This window comes from Dermacentor andersoni, chromosome 6 (assembly GCF_023375885.2).
Source record: "Dermacentor andersoni chromosome 6, qqDerAnde1_hic_scaffold, whole genome shotgun sequence".
NCBI classification, from domain to species: domain Eukaryota; kingdom Metazoa; phylum Arthropoda; class Arachnida; order Ixodida; family Ixodidae; genus Dermacentor; species Dermacentor andersoni.
Window position 1 is genome coordinate 151,011,690 of NC_092819.1, and position 25,763 is coordinate 151,037,452.

At 47.8% G+C, this 25,763-nt stretch overlaps 1 protein-coding gene and 1 pseudogene across 3 annotated transcripts in view; both read left to right on the forward strand.

Moving 5' to 3' along the window:
- The window catches only part of LOC129382728 (uncharacterized), a 226,573-nt gene that overhangs the window by 34,003 nt on the left and 166,807 nt on the right, over positions 1-25,763 (forward strand). For all 3 annotated transcript variants that reach the window (XM_072288856.1, XM_072288858.1, XM_072288857.1), the window contains exon 4: positions 24,158-24,258. In XM_072288856.1, the coding sequence (XP_072144957.1) occupies positions 24,158-24,258 (101 nt within the window). The remainder of the gene's footprint in view (positions 1-24,157; positions 24,259-25,763) is intronic.
- Positions 10,894-15,251, forward strand: LOC126523315 (uncharacterized; annotated as a pseudogene).

Sequence of the window (25,763 nt, forward strand, 5' to 3'; positions counted from 1 at the left end):
AGCATATTGGGCGGTTGTCGGGCGTGCGCCATGGTCCAGTGTTGGCTGGTATCCAGGTGGGAAACGCAGGCGGACGTGATAGTACAGCGGGCTGTGGTGGCGAGAAGGTCGATGGCACGGTCCGCTCTACAACTTCAGCTTATGAACGGTGAGAAAGGGGGTTAACTGAGGGAGCAGATTTTTATTAGCTCTATCACAAGAAGCCAACGGACACTGACACGAAGGACAACATAGGGGAAATTACCTGTGCATAATAAATGAAATAAAGAAACGGTAAACTAATGGAAATGAAAGCGGATAAAAAAAAGCTTGCCGCAGGTGGGGAACAAACCCGCAACCTTCGCATTTCGCGAAGGTTGTGACCCACCGTACTTAATGACGGGAAGGTGGGAACGATGATTCATGTGTTTAACTCAGGTAACATGCATCCACCCTAAATTACAGACTAATGTCTATAACATCAATTCCCTGTAAATTGCTCGAGCATGTAATTTTCAGAAATCTGAAAAATTTTGGGAGTCTATAACTCAATGCCTAATTACTTTTATCATGGCTTTCGCAAGAACTACTCGTGTGAAACGCAGATTCTACCATTAACCCATAACGTAACTTTATTTTTAGATCATGGTTTGCAGGTTGCATATTTATCGATTTCGCCAAAGCATTTGACAAGCTGTCTGATCACTCATAACTCATTAAAATGAGCGTACTAAATATTAACGCCAACCTATTAAAATTGATTGAATGTTGTCTGACTAATCGCACTGAACATGTTGAAGCGGTATGAGCCTTCGAATAGAAGATGAAGAAGCGCAGGAACCTGGGTACAGGAGAAGAGACAAATGAAGTTAGAATAAAGGGTGAGAAGATGGACGCCAGTACCGCAGCAATGCTTTACGTCTATTGTGTCCTTTAACTAGGAACGCTACATTCTTTTGGCGCAGCCGACAACCGACTCCAACATTTGGGTGATATTTTTTCTTGAGAAGATCTCCGCAGAGAAGATAATCTTTTCGATATAGCAAGCTCAAGATCAACCAGCGTTGGAACTACCTCGCGAAGTCAACTTGGCAGAACTCGTGAACCTTGTTTTCCATGGACACTGCAGAACTCGTGAACGCTTCCATGGACACTGCTGACCTACGTCGGAAGGGTGCTGTGAAAGTGAACTTGCGTCTGGTGAACTTCAACGAATTAGTTCTTCAACCGATGCGTCGAAAGGACTCTGGATAACGGTCTTTGACGGAAGAGGTGAGCCTCGTTTTGAAAGCTCTTCAGCTGCAGCAAGAACAGATTGCACAACAAAACTAACTGGCGACATCGCTTATAAGCTCTCTGAACGCTGAGAAGCCGGTGACTAAATTTGTAGTACCCGATGCGTTTGACGGCATGTCTTCAAGTCCAGAAAGTTGGCTTCAATTCTATGAATATGCCGCTGAGAAGGACAACTGGCACTCTAATGAGGACAAAATTACCAACATGCGTAGTTACTTAAGAGGTGTTGCATGGAAGTGGTACGATCTGCACATTATAGAAGAAGCTGGCAACTCTTGGAACCAGTGGAAGGAAAAAATCTTGACTACATTCCGAAGCAACCCAGTGCAAAGATGGGACGCCACGCTTAAATTCAAATGCAAGCAGGACTCCCTCGTTGAGTATTTCTTTGAAAGACGCCGTCATTTAAAACTGGCCGAGCCTATGCTTCCTTCTTCTGCCGTAGTAGCACTAATAGTGCACGGTGTGCACGGGGAAGTCCTAAAGCATGTGCAAGCACCATCACTTAAAACTGTGGACGGGCTCCTGGAGTACCTGCAGGACATACCATCTACTTCAGAAGAAAATATAACCGCTAACTCCAGGAGTCGCTTCAGACGGACCGGCGCGGATTGGTCAAGCCGTAATCAGCGAGAACCACGCCACCTTGCAAGCAGCACAGAGAACTTGTGTTGGCGCGCTCCCAGAGGTCGGGTGAATAACGCCGACAACGACCCTGTCCCCCTACTTTCGGCCGCTGAAGAGTTTCCGGCGACAAAAAATAAATAAACAAGGGTGATCAGTCCTACCCGATGACAACAATTGAGGCTGTTTATTAAACTTGCTCTAGCCTACTTCACATCATCATCATCATCATCATCAGCCTGATTACGCCCACTGCAGGGCAAAGGCCTCTCCCATACTTCTCCAACTACCCCGGTCATGTACTAATTGTGGCCATGTTGACCCTCCAAAGTTCCTAATCTCATCTGCCCACCTAACTTTCTGTCGCCCCCTGCTACGCTTCCCTTCCCTCGGAATCCAGTCCGTAACCCTTAATGACCATCGGTTATCTTCCCTCCTCATTACATGTCCTGCCCATGCCCATTTCTTTTTCTTGATTTCAACTAAGATGTCATTAACGCGCGTTTGTTCCCTCACCCAATCTGCTCTTTTCTTATCCCTTAACGTTACACCTATCATTTTTCTTTCCATAGCTCGTTGCGTCGTCCTCAATTTAAGTAGAACCCTTTTCGTAAGCCTCCAGGTTTCTGCCCCGTACGTGAGTACTGGTAAGACACAGCTGTTATACACTTTTCTCTTGAGGGATAATGGCAACCTGCTGTTCATGATCTGCGAATGCCTGCCAAACGCACCCCAGCCCATTCTTATTCTTCTGATTATTTCGCTCTCATGATCTGGATCAGCAGTCACTACCTGTCCTAAGTAGATGTATTCTCTTACCACTTCCAGTGCCTCGCTACCTATCGTAAACTGCTGTTCCCTTCCGAGACTGTTAAACATTACTTTAGTTTTCTGCAGATTCATTTTTAGTCCCACCCTCCTGCTCTGCCTCTCCAGATCAGTGAGCATGCATTGCAGTCGGTCCCCTGAGTTCCTACTTCACATTCCTGTCCAATTGGGAAACAGACATATAATGGCTTCGGTTGACAGCAGTGCTTCTGTGCCTATAATAAATGCCAAGCTAGTAGATACAACTCCTCTGCATAGTAGAAGAGTACTACGGGTGCGAAGTTACGATGGCAAAGTGACGATGGGTCTCAGTAAACATCGAGTTCCAAGGTCATGAAATAGAGAGTGAAGTACTGGTGATAGAGGATGGGACGTATGAGTTTCTGCTATCCAGACCAGATATAAAATATCTAAAAATCAACGTATACTGGGACGGTGTGGTCTTAGTGGAAGGACTACCAAGGGAAAAGACACAGCAGTGTAGAAAAGATAACCTACGAGTTGTCAAGTGCGCGGAAAATATTGCAGCGACCTATCCTGAACTGGTATGCATAGGAAGCTATCCACAAGCGATGAAGTCACACAAGGTGCCTTTAGAACTAACTGACAAGACCATCATCCTAAAATCACCTGATAACATGTCAACAGCGCACAAGATATGATTGAAGAAAGAATTGCAGGAGATGCTAGACGCCGATATAATCCGACCTTCGGTGTCACCCTTCGCCTCTCCCATAACAATTGCGCCGGAGGAAGATGGAACTTTCAGACTGTGCACAGATTACAGGGCCCTCAATCGTCAGACAGAACTTACACCATATCCCAGGCCGAAGAGAGACACGATTATAGATGAGACAGGTGGTTGCCAAAAAGTTTCACGCATTGACTTGTTCAAAGGTTTCTGGCACATCCCGCTAACTGAAGAAAGAAAAATATGCACTGGTTTTATCGCGCCCTTCGATCTGTACGAGTATAACCGGCTTCCTTTCGGCTGGAAAAGCTCGTCAGCATGGTTCCAGAAGGTTATGAATGAATTCCTGAAGCCTTTCCTAGGTGTCTTATGTAACCTGTACATAGACGATGTTATCGTCTTCTCCAAAACAGAGGCTAAGCATCGGGAACACCTGTCTCAGGTATTAAATGTGTTGAGCTTGGCACACCTCAAGGTTAACTTTAAGAAAAGTGCATTCTTTCAAAGAAAAGTTTTGTTTCTTGGAAGAGTCTTTGATGGGTCTACCAAAAGCACGAAACAAGAGTCCGTTGAGAGGATATCCCCACAGGTAAAACCATATGACGTCCACTCATTGCGTGTGTTCTTGGGATTAGCGCGACATTTCAGACCTTTCATAAAGTAGTTTGCCATAAAACAAGATGCCTCAGACGCTTAACCCAAAAAGAAGTTCCATCTGAGGGGGATGATGAATGTCAGAGAGTCCACCGTGGTCTGGTGCACAGAATCTCTGCTGACCCTATTCTACGCATAGCATATTTCACTTTACCCTTTGACTGAATACCGACGCCTCACACTATGGAACAGGTGCAGTCTTGTACCAGAAATGTCTAGAAGCATCGGGACGAGAAAAGCGACACGTAGTAGGTTACTGCTACTACATCCTCAAGCCACTGAAGCCAACTGCACCATTACTGAAAAGGAAGCTCTTGCTGTCCTTAAAGCAATTAAGTTCTTCCGTACGTACCTAGACGGTGCGAAGCCTACTTTGTTCACCGATCACCAGGCTCCCAGTCATCTCTTGAATATGACCCAACCTGAGGGACGTATGAGTGAACTACTTGCAGCAGTTCGATTTCACCATCTCCCACAGACCTGGACCCTTTTTGACTGATGCAGATACATTGTCTAGACTGATGATACAGGCCTACAAAGAACAATCGGAAGAAGTCAATGAAGTGCAATTGTGGGAAGGCACTGAACAATTGATTTTTATAGAAGGTCGCTATCAAGTCCCCGCAACGCTGGTTTCCAGGGTGCTTTATTTGTACCACGATAGCCCAGAATCTGGAGGACACGACGGATTTTGCCGCACAAACAAGCTAGTCATGAGATTTACGTTGCCTCACTTGAAAGAAGACGTCAATCAATATGTTTGTTCATGCCACATTTGTCAAGTCAACAAAGGGAAATATAAGCAGCCTACGGACGCCATGATAATACCTTGCCTCTCGAACGTGCCTTTTGAAGTTATGCACCTGGATTTCGCCGAGCTAAATAAGAAACAAGAGGGAGTCCGAAAAACGCAAGCTTTTCTTCCGGCCATAGATGAATGCACCAGGATGGTGGCGGCACGGGAAGGTAAAGAAGATGCGATTAGTGCCATCGCCCTCCTGGAACGAGATATGTTTAGCACAACCAGGATGATCGTATGTGACAACGGTCCAGTGGTCAAGAGTGAAAAACTAGCAAGATGGGCTCGAGACCACAATATATCAATCAAATTCTGTGCACCATACCATCCCGCGGCGAATGGGCTTGCAGAGCGTGCTATACGAGATACGAGATATACGAGATAAAAATACATCAGGATGTACGATAGTTTCCCTGGTGGATTGAAATGCTCTTTAGAAGCAGCTGTACGACATCACAATTGCTCCTACACCAGTGGCTTGGGATGCAGCCCACAGTTCGCTACTCCAGGAGAAACTCCTAATTTTCAGGTGGACCGTCAGCTGGGGCTATTAGAAAATCTGAAGATCATCGAGGAGAGGAAACAAAAATCGCAGGAGAAGAGGTACCGTAAACGAACGAACAAAAATTTGTCAAGAGTCATTGCTCTGATATCTCAGGCATTCAAGTCACCGACCTCGTTCTAGTTAGGAAAGGAGTAAGAGAATCCATTGCCAAATTTCAAGGTCCTTACTCTGTCAAAAAGACAGCCACTCAGAAAGGAATATTGAAGACCGTGTCGTACATTGGTGAACGTGGCTCAGTTGAATGTGCTTCGATTGGAAACGCTTTCATGTATTACCCCAGGAGGGGTCAGCAAAAGAAACCTGGAAGGGTGAAACGGTATGAGCCTTCGATACAAGATGAAGAAGCGCAGGAACCTGAGTACAGGAGAAGAGAAAAATGAAGTTAGAATAAAGGGAAACAAGATGGACGCCAGTTCAACAGCAATGCTTTACGTCTATTGTCTCCTTTAAGTAGGAACGCTACATATGTGACGGCTAATAATAGCTCCTCTTTCCCCTGCGCTGTTAAATTTGCTGTTCTGTGCTCGGTACTCCGCTCTTTGTAAATTATATTAACGACCTACCACTGTGTACAGCCGTAACTTCTCCACAAAGGTTTTCGCTGATTACTGCGTCACCTTTCACACAATAACCAATAAAAACGATTTTTGTGTTCTTCAATCTGATCTTGACGCCGTATCGGAGTGGTGTAACAAATGGCTAATGACACTCCATGATACTAAAGGTAATGTCATGACTATTTCTCACCTCCCTGTCATTTCCAAGTCGTTCCACTGCCTTATTAACGGAACTAAATCCGGTCCTGTGTGATCCTACAAGTACCTCGGAGTACAAATAACCAGTAGTCTTTCGTGGTGTCATAACATAACCAACATTACTAACAATGCTTATCGTTCACTTGGGTGTTTTCGTAGAAATTTGAACAAAGCCGTTTAAATATTAAACTGCTATTATACTGTCACGTTGTAGTGACTGGGAAAAAGGCAGCAAACTGTGATTGACGAAACCAGCTTTTATTGGGCGAACCTGTGGCCTCAAACGCAGGCTACACTCAACGAACAACGAAATCGGCGAGCACAGTAGGCGATCGTTTAAAATCTGATCAGCCGATCAAATGCGTCGGCTTCCATACACCAGCCATCGAAGGTTCCAGAGTAATCGCCGGTGCCCGCGTGTCTTCCACAAAGTTCTACACCATTCACGTCGCGCATACATGAAGCCAGATTACACAAGGTACGGTGACAACAGCTATTGATATTTGTTATACAGATGTTTGATACAGATGTTGGTTCAAGATTCACCATAGAGACTGACCACTGTTCCCTCACATGGCTGCAGTCCATATCTACGAAAAATGGTCGTCTTTTGCGCTGGAGCTTGGTTCTTCAACAGTACACCTTCGATATTCGCTACAAGAAGGGTAAGCTTAACGGCAATGCCGACGGTTTGAGTCGTTGCCCCTAGAGTAACGAAAGCCTCATGCTCACCCGGGTTTCCGTGGCATTTTTACGTTCGTTCATACGTCTCTTTTTCCGAAGTGTAGCCGATTGTTAGCTGATTTTAATAACCCCGGCATAACGCTTTCCAGAAATGGCTGTTTTTAGTGCTCAGTGGGGGAGGACGCGCGTATGGAATGGGAGAAGTGCAGCGGGTGTTCTTTTTTTAAAAAGCCGGGTGTGTCTTGGAGGAGGGCGGCCTTGTGCTCGCAGCTTTGTGGGTGTGGGTCCAGCACTGTTCTGGAGTGATTGCTTGCGCACGCAGGAGACGAAAAGTTGCGAGACCTGCTTGCAGAACTAATTTCACCGGACCAGACCAGGGAGCAAAGTCACAAGAGCGCCACGAGGAATGATGACAACTCATAAAGATAATTGTAAGACTGTGAAACGTGGTCACCCGATAAAGATAAACAAGTACACGTGTCAATATCAAACAGTATTTCGTTCTAAGCTGGAATATGCAGCCGCTATGTGGGATCCTCCCCAAAACGCTCAAGTTTACTCACTGGAATCAATCCAAAACAGAGCGGCAAGATTTTTCTTATCGCACTATAACGGAACTTCAAGCACCACCTCAATGAAATTTTCGCTCTTGGCCTTTCTAACCTGGTAATACGACGCAAAGTCCCCCCCCCCCCCCCTTCGCCTTTTTGCTTTCGTAGGATTTATCTTCCCAATCAAATTCTTCGGGCTGAATTCGTCTCGGCGCCATCCTGCATATCACCGCACGTGGACCATCCTACTAAGTAGCCTTTTTTTTTGTCGCGCTAACTTTTTCTTACGTTCATTCTTAACAAACACCATCAAAGACTGCAATCATCTTCCCGCCTCCGTTGCTGTTGCAGAGGACAGCAAGTATTTCAAGACTGCAATCACGCTTCTCCTCTCTAATCAGATCTACTTGTTTTTCCTACTACCTCATTATTTGTTCTACTGTTTCGTGTATATTACAACGTATATTAGGATGTACATTAGAATGTGTATGACGATGTATCAGGACGCAATTGATTGTTCTGTTTAGACTGTAATAATATTCCAAGGCAATGTAACCCACCCTCTGTGTAACGCCCTGTGGCCTTGATTGACATTCAAATAAATAAATAAATAAATAAATAAATAAATAAATATGCGAGCCTAAGTAAATAAGTCTAGCTACAACAGAGCAGATCAGTTGCCTTGCTTCATCGAAAACCTGAGGCACTGCAATAATACATTTCATGGTTTGTCAACTACTTACGTAGAAAAGTGGCAAAAATGCACGCGTCTTTGGTATAAGACAGCACCCGTAGTGAAGAACTAAACAAAAGAAAATTAACTGCGAATCTAAGGAAACCTAGGCGAACCTTCACTAATTCACGAGCAGTAGCTTCAGGCTCAGGTGGTTCTCGAAACGTTATGCTGTGCCAAGCATCCTAGTCGAACAAGGGTGGTGAACGTCATGCACAGTGTCTCGAATAACTGCACGAAGCAGTAGACCACTTGTTTTCCTGATTTTGCTCAAGCCACAACAACCGATTATACGCTATAAAATCAATAAAAGAAAAATTGGAGACTTAGACTAGCCCCGCACAAGGCACTACTGTCAATAATCTGACATCTAGCCCTTGTCGAATGGGAGCCGCAGTGCTACAGTTGACCTGCCGAAGTGCTGGCCGAGCCCTCCCTTGAGAAACGAAAAGGAGCTGGGCGGGGGACGAGACGGCAGTATCTTTAAAGCGCGTGTCTTAGCCGGCCGCACCGGCTGCAAGCGTCGGCGTTGTCCGTCGTAACCGATGCGAAAGAGTACCTGAAAGAATGACAGTGAACGCCGAGCGTAGCGGGAGATGAAAGAAAGCCGACAGTAAAGAGAGCGCGAAAAGGAAATTGGAGGAGGAGGGTGCAGCGGTACCATGAGGAGGAAAGCCGAGGAGGAGGGTATGGCGAAAGCGTGTGGGGAGCGGAGAGTGCCGTGCGAGACTGTGAAATGGTGCGATAGTATCTATAATCTGATTGTACGCTCGACGCGAATTGTGAAGTGCTTTCTGGAAGCCACACAGGCACCAGTGATTACACTGGAACCTTTGACGAGTCATGAGTAAACGTCGACGCACTTGACCCAAGATCAGAGTTTCGATGATCGCCGACTCTGCTCGCCGGTATCGTTGAACTTGAGTGTTACTTGCTTTTCTAGGCACAAGTTAGCCTAACAAATAGTTAAACATGTAACTGAAAGTTTACACAATATGTCGTTCTTCACTGCTACTACCATATTAGAACATAGTCATAATAGTAACTAGTGTCAGCCAGTTCTTCCTCAGCAATGAGCGACGCAACCGGTGCAAGGACTTCATCTGCGGTAGCACTTTACCTACTACATGCATGTTTCTCAAATTCTTTGTTACAATATATCGCGAAATGAAAGCACGTATAGAGCTACGCTCAAATTTCGCGTTAGGGAGTACCGTTACTGTCGGTGAATTTTTTATATCTTTTTCATTGTTTTTGTGTGTGTGTCGAAAGAAAGTAGGAAACATATAGCCACTTTGTCTGGGATACCAAGGGACTGAAAACGAATACAGCGAGATTCTTGGCACCACGCGTCGACGCTTACGCTTAAAGGGCTGCCGTTTGGAAACTCAGCATGTGCTTCAACAAGGTATATGCGACAAATTTGGTGGAGCTTGCTTTACCAGCAAGCTTCACCAAATTGTCGCATATACCTTATGCAACTTTCTGCAACCTTATGTACCTCATGTATATAGCTTATATGTCGCGCAGAGACGTACGCAAGACCCCCGCTAGGAAGCAAGAACACCGCCCCACAACAGGATTTGACTCCAGTTCACCGCAGCAGCCGGCAAATCGAAAGACTCGCCCCAGAATTTGGAAACCTCCAGCAAAAAGTGTCGACTGCGAACACTGTCACGCTGCTCAACCGAACACTATGGCACTGCTCAACCCACGAGTGTCGACGGCTTTTTGTGGCGACCCCTTTAAAAACGTGGGAGATTGGCTGGCAGATTTGGAGCGCGTAGCTGCGTTTAATGAGTGGGACAACAACACGCAAACTCATGAACGTTCATTTCAGCCTCGAGTATGGTGCTCACACGCGGTTTACGAACCGTGAAAGTGTCCCACTAGCGCAACAAAAGCGTCACGATGTAAGTGGAGGACACGACGCGTCTCTTTCAGTGTGACGATCCAAGCATGCCAGAAGAAGGTGCGTCATCTGAGTAGAGCCGTAAAGGAACAGCTCTTTGGCAGTCTTGTTCGGAATGCGGCGAAGACTGCTGCGGAATTCCTTACCGAAGCTACCGCTATAGAGAAGACATTTCAGGAGCGGTCCAGCATGTACAACCGGCAAGTAAATGCCCCTTCCATTCCGGATATGCCAGTATGCTTCGGATGTGACCTCGCCTTGCTTTGCGAGCTCGTTCACTCAGTGGTTCGCGATTATTAGCGGAATCGGAAGCCAAGGCTGGCAACATAGAGGAAGATGGCGGCCGCGAAGGATGGCAGTCGTCACGCTGTTGTGGACTCTTTTCTTTTATTTATCTGATAAAGAGCGCCGTTCTTTAAAGATATGTTTGTCTGCGAAGAAATTCCTAACATCTCAGAAGTGGGATACTCCGAAACCTTCGTGGTGAAGCGATCCTGGAAGCCGATGTCGTGGGATTGCGCCGATGGTGATGCTCGCTGACTTTTCAACGGACACTGCGCTGGTGCCGTCTTAGTGAGATACTGACCGTGAAAGGGAATCCTTCTGTCACCTTGAAAACGTACGTGCGGACGCTCTGTATGCCGTCTACGAGACGCAACGGTACCGTCTTCGTGAGGCACCGACATGGAAAGCGTGAGTCTTTGTGCCGCCCTAGAAACGTGTGTGCGGATGCTCTCTGTGACGTCGGTAAGCCTAGACGCTTAGCTAGAGGCGAAAAACTGCGTGTACACCTAGTAGGGAGACGCCTAGACAACCTCGAACATGGCAGACGGCAGCGGAACTCGCGAAATGATGCAAGCACTGCTGGAGCAAAACCGGTGGTTACTGGAGTTCTTCGATAGGAAAGCTGAAGCGTTCCACTTTATGCGAGACCTGAATACAGCTATCCACGATTTCGACAGTGTGGGTTCATCCCACGTAGTCGAGGCGTGGCTGAAGAGTATCGGTTCCATGGTGGTCCTGCACGGCTGGCCGGACAGCTTCAGACTAGAAAACGCTAGGCTTCACTCACATGAAGGGGCCTGCTCGACTTTGGCTTCATGCCTGTGTCGATGACCTCACGACGTCGGAGGACTTCAAGATTGCCTTCAAAAAGACATTTGTGGGCCAGACAAGCACGGCCAAAAAGTTGAAGCAAACGCAGGAAAGAGCCCGCATGAGGGCAGAGTCCGTCACGGCATACTTCCTCGAAAAGACCTTGTTATGCATGGCATTGGGCCTCGGTATGCAAGATACCAAGGAGCAAGTTTTGGTGGGGCTGCGGTTTAGAGGCGTGCATCTTCATGACGGCGAAGGAACACAAGGACGAGGGTGAATTGCTGGCAGACTTACGAAGACTGGAGCGAATAAGCGCAGCTAGAATGCAGAAGTCACCAGGGGCCAAGCCACAAGGTGGTGATCGAGGTGCCACGACACATCGTGCCAAGCCTTCGACCTCAAGATCATGGACTGCCGCGCGTTCACCTGAGCAAGTGATCACAAATGCATGTGTCACAGACCAAACAAGTGGAGGGGGGGGGGACTAGCGAAGAAAACGCCAGAGCCACCCAAGCGTGATCAAGCAGAGCGAAAATGTTACAGCTGTGGAAGGCATGGGCACATAGCGAGATACTGTTCAAAAACAAAACCCCGTTGGTAACTTCGTGGTGAATGAGAATCCAACAAGTGACAGTGGTCCATCAAAGTTCCTGAAAACTGCGACCATCAGTGGAACTCACGAGCTCTCGGTAATGATTGACCCGGGAAGTTCAGACTGTATATTGCATCATCAAGCGGCTGAAAAGTGCAGCCTGCAAGTTGTGTGCAGGGCCCAAGATTTGTATTTGTATGAGTTTGGGAACACCGACACATCTACAGTTGGGTCTATCGGAGCTTCGGAGGTGGACATAGAAATCTATGACGTGGTATGCCGCAAGGTCAAGGTGATTGTCGTCAACAACAGTGCCTTGTCCGTGGACATGCTGAGAAATTGGATGGAACAAGACCACATTGCATACCTACGCATGGGATATAAACTCAGGATTGACTACCGAGATTATCTTTCATTTTGTAACATTGACCTTGCCCAGATGATGCCTTCCAAGGAAGCACTTCGTGTCAAGAAAACCACTGTGCTCCCCAAAAGAACTGTATGTTGGGTGGCAGTGGAGACCGGTAAGTGTGAAGGAAATCTGATCTTACCTAGTGAGCCTGGTAAGGGAATGCTACTTCACATTGAACATGGAAAGGTTGAGATACCCATGTTGAATGAGAAGGATGAAAACCAACAGCTAATCAAGGGAAGTTTGTTGGCTCACGTTGAACTGAACTGCTTTCAGGGAGCGAAGAGTTAACCCCCGTGAGACCTGCGCCTCAGCCTCAGCCCATTGATCGTAGCCTGCTGAATGTCCGGAAGGACGTCAATAAACAACAAGTAGATGCACTGCTGAAGATGCTGAATGAATACAGGGACTGCTTTGCGCTGAATTTGTCAGAGCTGGGGTGCTGTAACCAACTGGAGATGACTATCACAGAGTATTCCGGAAGCACTGCAGTCAGCTGCAAATTGTACACGACTAATGCAGGGGAAAGAGAAGCAATCCAAGCAGTTGTCAGAGAGGAAAGCTGCTGGCATTGTAACCGAAACATCCGCGCCATACGCTAGTCCAGTGCTACTCGTGAAAAAGAAAAATGGAAAATATTGTCTAGGCATAGGCTATCGACGACCAAATAGCCAGACGGTGCCAGTACACTTTCCCTTGCCAAAGAGGGATTACCAGCTGCACCGACTGTTCTTAGCACCAATGTACTGGGTGTTAGACTGTGCAAACGGATACCTTCAGCTTCCACTGAGTGAGCAATGTACGGCCAAATCTGCATTCAATACGCCTGATGAGACAGGGCAGTTTGAACGTATGGTGTTCGGGTTGAGAAACGGTTCTGCTGCATATAAACGTCTAATGAACAAGGTCCTTGGACCTCTGCGTAACACTAGCATTGCGTTACATGGGTGACTTGCTGATTCCAGCCAGGGACTGGCAAGACTTGCTGGTTCGGCTCAAACAACTACTGGATGCTCTGCAAGCTGCTGGTCTAACCCAGAAGCTATCCAAGTGTGTGTTTGGAAGTGATGAACTCGTCTACTTAGGTTTTAAGATTGGGAAAGGCTACCTGCAGCCAGGTGAACTGAAGCAACAATCTATATTGGATAGCACCCAAAATGATGTTCACACTGTCAAGAGATTTCTGGGTCTGACAGGATTTTTGAGACGGTTCATTCCCCACTATGCCCTGAAAGCGCAACCACTTACTTCTCTGACCAAGAAATACACAAAGTTTATATGAGGAGTGGAGCAACAGGAAGCTTTCGACCAGCTCCAAAGAGAACTGAGAGAGCCTTCGGTTCTGAAGTTGTATTACCCTTCAGCTCCAACAGAAGTGCACACGGACGCAGGCAAACATGGACTTGCGGGAATTATCCTTCAATAAAATGAGTCAGGACGGTTGCACTTGGTGTTTTGTGTCAGTAAACGCATCACTGAGACTGAGAAGAATTACCATACGGAAAAACTGGAGCTGATGGCAATAGTCTTGAGTATGGAAAGACTTCGTTCACTCCTCCAAGGCATTCCGTTCACGCTGGTAACAAGCTGCCAAGCAATTGTGTATCTGAATGCGCACAAGACTCTTAAATCACCGATAGCAAGGTGGTTCGAGTGACTTCAAGAGTATGGATTCAAGGTGAAGCACGGAGCAGGTAAGAAAATGGCACACGGGGACTATTTGAGTCGTGAACTAAGTCGTGCACTATTTGAGTCGTAGGAGACAAGGATTGAAGTGTACCTTGCCTTGAGTTTAGAGGACCAAGTTGTAATCATCCAGGGATCTGATGCGGTCTCGGCTAACCTTGAACGCATTCTCAGAAAGTTCCAAGGTCGAAAACTTACGATTGAAGGATGGAAGGTTGTTTTACGTGGAAGAAGACGGACGGCTCCTTTTCGCGATGCCGAAGAGCATGCGTAAAACACTCTGTCAAGTTTCACGACTTACAGGGGCACTTTAGTACAGACCGAACAGTGAGGAAAATGAAAGAACTTCATTCTTTTCCTCGGATTAAGGGCTACGTGGACCAGTACATCCATAGGTGTTTCGAGTGTCTTCTCACAAAAATTCCAGGGGGGAAGAAATCTGGTTTTCTGCACTCGATACCACCTGCAAAGAGACCATTTCAAGTTGTACACTGGACTACGTTGGTCCGTTTGTGAGAAGTTCCAAGAAAAACCAGTGGATCTTGGTGTTCCTGGACAATCTGACCAAGTTTGTGCGCATCTACCTCGTGCGATACACCTCAGCGAGAAATGTACTTCGGTGCATGCAGAGTTTTATAACCGAGTTCGGACTACCTGAATGCGTCATCTCAGAACATGGCTCCTGTTTCACGTCCCCCGGCTTCGAAGCCTTCTGCCAGGAAAATGGTGTGGCTCACACACTGAACGCTGCTCACCATCCAAGGGCTAACGGTCACGTGGGGCGTGTGAATCGAACTAAGGTACTATGTATTATGGCTACAATACAGGACCCGATTCACAAGGACTAGGATCCGAACATCAAGGAGTTAGAGTGCTACCTAAACATCGCATACAATGCCTCAACAGGCACTAGCCCTTTCAGGCTTCTGCATGGGTATCAACCAAGGACGCAGGATGGTGTCCTCAGATGGCTAAACACGGAGACTAAGGAGTGGGTATGTCCGGAGCAACTTCAAGAGACGGCTCAAAAGGGCATAGTGATCCAGCAAGAAAATTCAAAGCAGTACTTCGACAAGCATCACTTCGCAGCCGACATGCTGAGTGTTGGAGACATAGCGGTCATGCGCTGCGTTCCGGAGCCCGCCGGGGCCCGAACAAAAACCCAGAAGTTCAGAGGTCTACTGACTATGATTGAAATACTCCCAACGGACACCTAAAGAGTGACCGAGATGATTGGAAAGAAAAGGGTCTACTCGACTACCGCCCACATCAACCAACTGAAGACACCAAGAACTATCCGACCAATCAAGCACCGACGAGGAAGACAGTATGCCCAGAGGTAGCACGCGTGTGTGCAAAATACCTTTGTGACTTCAGAATTATTCCATGTAAACCGAGGAGAGTTCGCTGTCAGATTGGCCGAGTGCTAGCGGAATCGGAAGCCAAGGCTGGCAACATAGGGGGAGAGGGCGGCTGCGAAGGAAGGCAGTCGTCATGCTGCTGTGAACTCTTTTTTCTTTTATATATTTATAAACAGCGCCCTTCTTTAAAAATCTGTGTGTCTGCGAAGAAATTCCTAACTCGATGAGGCGCAGAAACTACACGATACGTCGCCTTTCCAATGAACTCCCTCGCTAGCGTCGTACGCAACGAAGTAGATCAGGTGCTCGAGGCATCTTTTTGCAGCAGCGAAGCAACACCTCTGCCAAGCGAGACTCGGTGGAAGGCTTACGTGGAAACATTGCTACGCGCCTACCTGCTTACGTCACCAGTCGTGCGGAGATCGGGCCAAGCCAAACGTCAGCTCCGCTACCGTACTTAGACGACTGCCAACACCTGATTGATGACCGCCGTGCTACCACTACGGCGAAGCTGGGCATGTGTGTCGGGGTGGTCCTACCGGAGACATGGACCGTGGGATTGTTTCTTCGATTCGCCCCGACCCAGATTAGGCCAGAGGCCTCCCGACATTCGCAGCGCCAGTCACGCTCACCCTCACTGCGACGATATTTACGTGCAGGTGATAGCGCTTCGAGGACGGTGCTGGGGCGATCACCAAGTCCACGCCGGGAAAACTCACCTCAGCGACCTTCCGAGGCAAGGCTATGGATACGTGCAACGCCGAAGACCTCCTATCGACTCACTGCAGCACAACAAAAACGACAACGCCAGAGCCCGCTCCCGCAAACAAGGTTTCACTGGACATACCTGTGTTGACCGACGACAGAAAATGAGTGCCCTTGTATATACTAGCGCAGACTACTCGATTCTGGGCGGTAAGCTCGCGAGCGTCCTGCAAAAATGTTACCTTGCAGTCAGTTTGACACAGGTAGGTTCCGCAAAGAGGGGATGCAGGAAACACTCACGCGTGGAAAGAAATTGGATTAGTGACTGCGCCGTAAAAGAGGCACTAGACCTGCACCCTCGCTCGGAAATAAAGGGCAGACGGTCCCAGCTGAAGGAGAGCGGAGTTCGGGCTGCGCCGACTGCGGAAGTTAAACACCTTCCCTCCTTAACTAGTATTGAAGCTACTAGAGGATAAAGGGAAGAAAAATTAACAGGCGCAGCCGACGCAAGAATCGGACAGCAGGCAGCGAGGAAGGTGCTTAAGTCCGGTGAAGCTGACTAGAGGTTCGCTGCAACTTGAACCCGCTGGTACGCTGCGAGAACCAGTACTGAGAGCCCGTACGAGCCTGCCAGACAACATTTCCGAGAGAGGAGCTGAGAGGAACGAGAGCTGTTGCGCGTCAACGAACGAGGGCAGAGCCGAAGGACTTCGTCGAGCGACAAAACAGGTGTTCTGGTGTTCTGCATCAAAAGCAAGGCAGCAAGGAACGTCGACACGATTGAGCGAGGCAATGCCAGGGGGTACCCGGTGGAGTATTTGGAGCATCGAAGGACTCAGTCACGACGAGCGTCGCAGACAAGACTGATGCAGCTGAGAGCAGCACCAGGTGACACATCACCACTAGGTGAGGCTCATTTTGTGCTCTCTCGAGGTCATTTTCACTGAATGAACTTGCCTTAAGGCACACTCTGGGAGGTGGCGAATTCAAATGGAAACGCGATGATAGGTGAGAGTGTGAACCAATTGGATCGCACCCGCGAACTGATTCTTGAGATAGAGGCGTTAAAGCTCAAGCTAGAGCTGGAGAAGATGAGGTCGTCGCGTGCATCGTCAGAGGAACAGGAAAAGCGGAATCAGCACACCGGAATGGTACGATACGCGAAAGAGCTGAAAGCAGTCGTTGCCCCCATGCCCACTAATGAGTCAATGGTTCCCGCCTGGCTCAAGAACGTAGACGCTGTTTTTGCAGCATTGAGTGCACCTGAGGAAATACAGGGCACTATTACATTACGATACTTAAATGAGAAGATGCGAACATTTGTTTCCGATCAATTGGAGGCTGGTGTAGTGCGTTACTCAGACCTAAAATCTACATTATTGAAGGAACTGCGGATGGGGGGACTCGAAGTGAATACCACACAATGTTTCTCGAAATCAGAAAGGAAGCAGACGGGTCTTGGAGCCAGGTTGCGGCACGCATGGAGACAATGTTCACGTACTACCTCAGAAGTAGAGAAGTGCTGTCGTTTGAGAGTATGCAGGAATTGTTGACTGAAAGCTGATAGGCTAAAGCAGTTAATGCCAAGCGATGTCCGCTCACTGGTCACCCAGAAGGAAGTAAAGAGCTGGTTGAAAGCCAACGTCATAGCAGAGTTATTTTCAAATTTCGAAGAAAGTCTGGGTATCAGCAGGCAAGGCAATTACCGCGGTACTGCATCAGGGAGTCATGATTATAGGCCGCAAGCTAAACAGGCCGCTGGGTCGAGCTTCAGCCCTAACTGTGTGGTGTTTTGGATGTGGGAAACGGGGTCACTTTAAAAGAGATTGTGACTCTCACATATGACACTACTGCCAAGAAAGCAGAAATTTCGTACGTAGCTCCCCAGAATTAGAGGTCATGTAAGAGCCCTGCCACACCACCGTGACCCACTTGGGAACGACCCACTGACGGGCGACCGCAGAATCGAGATTTTAGTGGGAGACAAACGCTGCGTCGCGCGCATTGATTCAGGTGCTGATATCACGGTGATACGAGTCAATGAGGTATCGGTTGAGATTTTGCGTCAGAGAGCTGCAGAATAAAGCTTACTGGTGCATTTGGACAGGGTGTCACCGCACACCTAATGTATGTGCCTCTCGGTCTTCCGTGCTTGTTGGGGAGCGCTACTCAGCGTGTTCCATTGCTTTGCGCAGTAAATGATAAGTTAACTACTAGCGTGGCAGTTTTACTCACTCGGGAAGATTACGAATGCCTTCGCCACTGCCGTCAAGAGTTACTGAATGATCTGAAGGAATGTCATTGGGGTATAAACTTTAAAGCGAAGGAATTAGGGCAGGATCAGTATTCTGCGATGAGAGAGCAAGAACACGTGACCCTGTGCTCTACCGGTGATCCAAACGCCATGCAGCGCGCATTTGAGGAACCATCGAGCAATGAGCGCCAGGCGACTGACGCTGATAGTGGAGCAAAGACCTAATTAGAAGATGGAGAGAGGGAAGAGGGTGCACAAGCATTGGAGCTGCGAGCTACTAATCCCGAGTCAATTGAGGTAGCAGCAATCGGAAAGTCGGGATGCTGTAGGAGCAGATAATGCAGGTGGCAGCGAGCAACTCCGGCCAGTCACAGACAGTTATTTCACGGAGGAGCAGAAAGAAGATGATTCACTGGCCGATGGCTTGGCGTCAGGCGGAAAAGGCGTCGCACGGCATGGTAATCGATGGTCGATTATTTTTGCACAAGGACAAATTAGATGGGCAACAAATCCTCGAGTTGGTAGTACCAAAGTCGCACCGAGCGACTTTAATACTAGCGAAGTGTTAGAGTTAGCGCACGAGAGTCCCTGCGGTCGTCACTTCTCTGAAAAAAAAACACAATAAAGCGCATTAAAGGTGCCTTCTTTTGGCCATCATTGGCCAAAAGAAGGCCATCTTCTTTGAAGCGCCATTGCCAGAGTTGTGATGGGTGTCAGGTTCATGTGCGTAAGCTGAAAACTGATCGGGTGCCCATAACACCCCATAGCCCCCTGAACAGAGCTCAGACACCTTTTGAGGTAATTTACTTTAACTGCATAGGCTATTTGAGCCAGCTTCGTCACCGGCTCATAAATATGCTTTCAGTGCTGTGGATCTTTGAACTCGATGGGTAGAAGTGTTTTCAGTGCGGGCGGTAACAGCCAAGGCAACTTGTCAAGCTTTAATAGACGTGTTTATCTGATGCGGAACGCCAGAACGGATATGTAGCGACCAAGTGACAAATTTCACCGCTAAATTACCCACGGAGCTGATGGATAGATTAGGTGTACAAATGAGGTTCGCGACGACTGGCCACCGCATAGTAATGGTATCGTTGAACGCTGGAATGGAATATTCAAAGGTATGCTGCATGACCTAATCGGGACGTGCGGAAGAGATTGGGACCGCTACGTACCTTGCTTGATGTTGGCGCATCGCGAAGTAAGGCACGACATCACTGGGAAGTCACCGTTCGAACTAATGTATGGTCACGCACCACATGTGCCCCTCAGCATTCTTCGTAAATCGTGCACTGGTGAGTGGACCCCTCTGATAGGCCTAAGCAAACCAGCAGCGGTGTATCTAAAGGAGCTTCGAGAACAGATGAACAAAGCTTCAAAAATTGTAAATGAGCGCAGCAGCGAAGTGCAGAAACATTAAACAAAGAGGTGTAACCTGCGCTCTACCCGGAAAGAGTTTTCGGCAGGGGATCAGGTCCTCGTCATGCAAAGTCAGCAAACTACAACCGAACTGGCAAGGACCCGTAGTCGTGAAAGAAAGAACGCGGACCGACAGTTACGCTGTGGCGGATACTGCGGATGCTGACAGGCTGGTGCATGCTAATCAGCTCCAACAATATTACGCGCGAGCTATTAATGTAGGTGTGGTATTCGAGGCCGACGCAGAGTTTGGGAACATCGAGATGACACCACAGGCCACCAAGCCGTGTGGCCGAAGTCCTGTGACTGCACAGACCATTGACCTAAGTCCAGGCCTGAGGCAAGAACTCAGCGTGATTCTGGATGACTATAGAGAGGTGATGTCTGACCGGCCTGGCCGACGTAAATTTGGTGAGCACAAAATTATATTATCGGCCGGTACTATGCAGACACGTCCACAAACGTATAGGGTACCAATGGCCTTGAGGGCGGAAGTTGAAAGGCAAATGCAAGAGTTGGTGGCGTGGGACTTTATCTTTCAGCACAGAGCGCGTTTGCACAGACGGTGGTGTGTGCTACCGAACAGGACGTATCCATCGGCATAGGTGTAGATCACAGGAACTTAATGCCGCAGCAGAACCTGAGCAATTTCCCATGGGAAATGTGACCTAGCTCTTGTACTCTACAGCCAGAGCGAAGTACATATCAGTTTTAGATATGACCCGCGGGTATTGGCAAATACCGCTTGACAAAGAATCGCAAAGGCTGACAGACATATTTTCTGAGACATTGCAAGACCACATGCACCACTTGCGAGCAGTATTACTAGCAATTCAGAATACAGGCTTCGCGGTGAACACGGTAAAATGCAAATTCGCCCAGCCGCAGCTTAAGTATCTCGGACACGTAGTAGGATCAGGTGCGCATGCTCCAGACCCCGATAAGGTACGCGCTATCCAGCAGCTGTGACCGCCTAAGATAAAACGTGAACTGAGGAGTGTCCTCGGGTCTCTCAACTACTATCGAGACTATGTGCCTAACTATTCAAGACTCGTCTTGCCACTGACAGGGCTGACAAACAAAAGGGCTCCGACACACTGTCGTGGAACTAGGAGGCACAGGATGCGTCCGACTCAGTTAAAAAGGCCCTCACGCCAATTCCTGGATTGACAGCACCTGAATTCGGCAAAGGTTTTAGTTTGGCCACGGATGCATCGGAAATGGCAGTGGGTGCTTACCTCTCCCAAAAAGTAGGTGAAATCGAGCGACCAGTTGCATTTATTAGTAAGACGTTGAGCCCGTCGCAGTAAATGTGGTCCACAATTGAGTGGGAGGCGTTTGCAATAGGTTCCGCGCTGGAGTCTTTGGGTACATGGCTATTCGACATAAAGATCAAATTAGTGACTGACCATGATCCATGTAGCATAGCCATGGCGTGCTCGCAGTAACGCCAGACCAATGAAGCATCAGCGTAGTCAGTAGAACAAAATAAACGTTTATTAAAAGGTGTAGAGCGTATTTATAAGTAGCCGAGTGGCAGGAAGATAAGAAGGAGCACGTGTTAGTAGTGATAGTCCGAACTCTGAAGGATCGTCAGATGAGGCGATAAAAGGTACGCGCACTTCGAAAACTCGTGAAGTTGCAACATTCCTTCCTTCTCAGAAATGAAAGCGTTGCACTGGCTTGCGTTTTCTCGTTGAACGTCTCAGAGTTTGTTGGGCTACATGTGTATTCAGCGGGGCCACTGGAATGTCTGGTGCCGCAAAGTCTGGAGAACGGGTGCCATTTGGAATGCGCCGAGCAGTTATGCCTTCATCCGGGTTCACCGTTTCTGTGTGTTGCTAGCTCTGGCTCACTGCGATGTGTGGTGGTTGTAGTTACTGTCGGTTTATCGCCTGGTGCTTCTTGTCGCGGGCGGATCTGGTCTACGTGCCACTTGACGACTCCGTCCGATGTTTCCACGGTCACCATTCTCGCTCCAGACGTCGCCTTCACATGGCCGGGCGTCCACTTCCTCCCCGCACCGTAATTGCGGGCATGCACATCACTTCCAGGTAGCAGCAGCCAGTCATCTTGGTTCTCTTTTGGCCCTGGAAGTGCTGGAGGAAAACGTCTGTCCAAGCGTGAGCGTATTTCATAGCCCAAAAGCAGCTCTGCTGGGGATTTAGCCGATTTTCGCGGAGTCCTCCGGTAGTTAAAAAGCAACCATACTAGGTTCTCTTCCAGTTTTCCTTTCCTCATTTTTCGAAGGCCATCTTTTAAAGTTCGCACTGCCTTTTCCGCCGCACCATTAGAGTGGGGATGGTATGGAGCGCATCGAAGGTGCACAATGTTGTTGTTTGCCATGAACAACGCGAAGTCTTCACTGGCAAACGGGGTCCCGTTGTCAGAAACGATCGTGCGTGGTATTCCAAACCTGCTGAAAATGCCACGCAGACAGTTAATGGTAGTCTGCGTTGAGGCATGCGACAAAGGTATTGCTTCGAGCTATTTGGTGCGCGCGTCGACTATTACGAGTATTATTTTTTCCGCAGATCAGACCCGCGTAGTCAATGTGAATACGGGGCCACATTTCGCCTGTTTCAGGCCAGTTGGCGACGGGAGCTGCAGTTGGCATCGGCAGATTTCGTACACAGTACTGGCACTGAGCAGACACGTCCTCAATATTTTTGTCGAGGCCTGGCCACCAGAACAAAGAACGCGCGACAGATTTCATTGCTGGTGAACCCTGGTGCGTTTTATGTAGAAGATGCAGCACTCGCTCCCTAGCTTCGTTCGGTATTATGACCCTATTACCCCAGTACACCAGTTCATGTGCTACGGATAGTTCGAGCTTACGGTCAAAAATACAACTATGACGGCACATCAAGTGTTACACTAATAAAAAACACTTTGTCACTACGATTACTTTCATTGCGCATGAACATTTCAGGACTCTGTCTTTATTTAAGATCTACAATCTGCATCCTGTTTTGAAAAACGCTTTGCTCCTTCCACCCACCTATGTCTCATCGCGCATTGACCATCCACGCAAAGTTGGCGTTCCACCTTGTCACACTACCGCTCGCTTGAATTATTTCATTCCCACTACATCAACCGAGTGAAATCACTTGGCAGATGTGGAGATCTCGAGAATTTTAAGACAAAGTTAAGTGTCTGCATTTCTTGTTCATGACATGCGTGCCTGTCGTTTCGTGGTCCCTCATGAACTCTGTGTTGCTGATTTCTAGTTTGCCTTGTTAGTTTTTGTTTTCTTGTTTTTTAGGTTTCCATGGATATTCACAATTGCTGAAATCTCTAAATCTGTGAAATCTGTAAAACTCAGTGCAGTGAGCTATATGTAATGCTGTGACCCATGAACGTATTATTAGTTCTTGTTATCTGTGTTATTGTGTGTCTTGTTACACTCCCCTCAATAGTGCCCGCAGGGTCATGAGGGTATTTGAAATAAATAAATAAATAAATATATAAATAAATAAAAGAAGGAGGAGCTTTAAGAAGAAGGCGACTACAGTGCCGCCGCAAATTTCAACGTTTCTTGCTTCACGCTCGCCACTTGCCGTGGCCTCCGTTGGACCCATTCCCCCATTCTAGTACACTCTAACACGGGCCACGCGGAGGAGAACGCCCCCCCCCCCCTCCCTACCCTTCCACCGGACCAGAACCTTGCACGTGATGGAAGACGGCGTGCTTCCTTGAGTTGAGTCAAGATCGCCAGCTCACCCTCGCACGCTTTCACTCGCACATACAGCATACAGAACGCGGTGACGATTTTATCACTCTTGGACTTTATACGGAACCTCACGGCGACTGGGACGTCGAGGGCAGAAATAAACTTGAAGTGTTCATATAATTGCTATCGCAATAAAGAATTGATAAGAGACCTGAGATTGGTTACGTTTCGGGATGCAAAAACATTATACCGTTTGAAGATCGGGTAACACCATGAACGCGCTCATTTGGTACACTCATGGCGTGCCGCCATTATCTCCCCACTGTCTGCTCCGTCACGCCGTCAATGACGCACGCACTATGCCACGCCTTTAATCAGCCACATGGCTACGACATGACGTGCGCCGTGCGCTATCACGCACGCACCAGGCACCCCTTTAGTAAGCCAGAACCAAAGAGCCGCCGTGACGTCAGAGAAGCATGCACGGTCGTCTTGCAACTAACCGGCTCGGGTTCAATTCCCATCCAGTCCGAAATGTACTGAATTTTCTCTTCAAAGCCACTAATTCCCTTTACTTACAGGAGCCTTCATGAGACATGTGACGTCCATCCGAACATTTTTTGACCGACGTGTTATAACTGTTTCAGCCGTCGACCATTTTTGCTGCACTCATGCGGTCACGCCGACTACGATCGACGGATTTTCGCGTTATGGGGCATATAATGCTTTTTTATTAAAACATCAACGACCTTTGCTGTTGTGTTCGTTCCGCCCGACTTTGTCTATCTTCATAGAATCACGAAATCTTGACAACTGAATCTATAATTGAGGCAGCGCTCTTATTGCAAGGGCTATGAGAAATAATTTAATCACGTTGACTTCGCAGGTTCCACGGCAAGGCGCAGGTGTGATAGAGACTGGCCCGCTGAGACCGTTTGCCGGCTTGTGCGTCGCCTTTCTTATCTACTTGGAGAAAGACCAAGATCAGTAAGCATACCTTGACAAAAAGAGGAAAGAAAAAAGCAGGGTATGCTCTACAGTAAGCGCAGCCCCAGGGCAGTGTGAGAAATGTGCGTGCTGTCGAGGCTGTATGGGCACTATAGGTTTAGAGATGCAGTCAAATACATCATCATCATCAGCATCATCATCATCAGCAGCAGCAGCAGCCTGGTTACGCCCACTGCAGGGCAAAGGCCTCTCCCATACTTCTCCAGCTACCCCGGTCATGTACTAACTGTGGCCATGTTGTCCCTTCAGACGTCTAAATCTGATCTGCCCACCTAACTTTATGCCGCCCCTGCTACGCTTCCCTTCCCTTGGAATCCAGTCACTAACCCTAATGACCATCGGTTATCTTCCCTCCTGATAACATGTCCTGACCTGCCCATGCCCATTTCTTTTTCTTGATTTCAACTAAGATGTCATTACCTCGCGTTTGTTCCCTCACCCAATCTGCCCTTTTCTTATCCCTTAACGTTACACCCATCATCCTTCTTCCCATAGCTCGTTGCGTCGTCCTCAATTTAAGTAGAACTCTTTCCGTAAGCCTCCAGGTTTCTGCCCCGTACGTGAGTACTGGTAAGGCGCAGCTGTTATACACTTTTCTCTTGAGGGATAATGGCAACCTGCTGTGCATGATCTGAGAATGCCTGCCAAACGCACCCCAGCCCATTCTTATTCTTCTGATTATTTCAGTCTCATGATCCGGATCCGCGGTCACTACCTGCCCTAAGTAGATGTACTCCCTTACCACTTCCAGTGCCTCGCCACCTATCGTAAACTGCTGTTCTCTTCCGAGACTGTTAAACATTACCTTAGTTTTCTGCTGATTAATCTTTAGACCCACCCTGCTGCTTTGCCTCTCCAGGTTAGTGAGCATGCTTTGCAATTGGTCCCCTGAGTTACTAAGCAAGGCAATATCATCAGCGAAAGTCAAGTTACTAAGGTATTCTTCATTGACTCTTATCCCCAATTCTTTCCAACCCAGGTCTCTGAATACTTCCTGTGAACACGCTTTGAATAGCATGGGAGAGATCGTATCTCCCTGCCAGTGGCGTAGCCAGAAATTTCTTTCGGGAGGGGGGGGGGGGGGGCTCACAATGCAGCTCGGCCTCCTTCTAAGCGGAAACATCAGGTCGGATGCTCCTATCTAAATACATGTAGAAGGAAAATTCATTTCTCTCGACAACCACTTCACCAAATTTGATGATGTTTGTTGCTTTTAAAAGAAAAACTTTAATTCTAGTGATTGTTTGTTTCGAATTTTCGATTTAGGTCGTCAATATTTTATTGAAAAGTGGCAAAAATCGAAAATTTTCAGAAAGCGAAACAATGAAGTTTACAACTCTGTAAATCAGCAATGAAAATTGATAGCGCAATTCTGTGAATTGCACATAATAGTACATGTACAGCGGACAAAATTGGTGTTACACATGAGTCTCAAAAAATTAAGTATTATGGAAATACGGCTTTTGCAGAACCCTTGTACATAA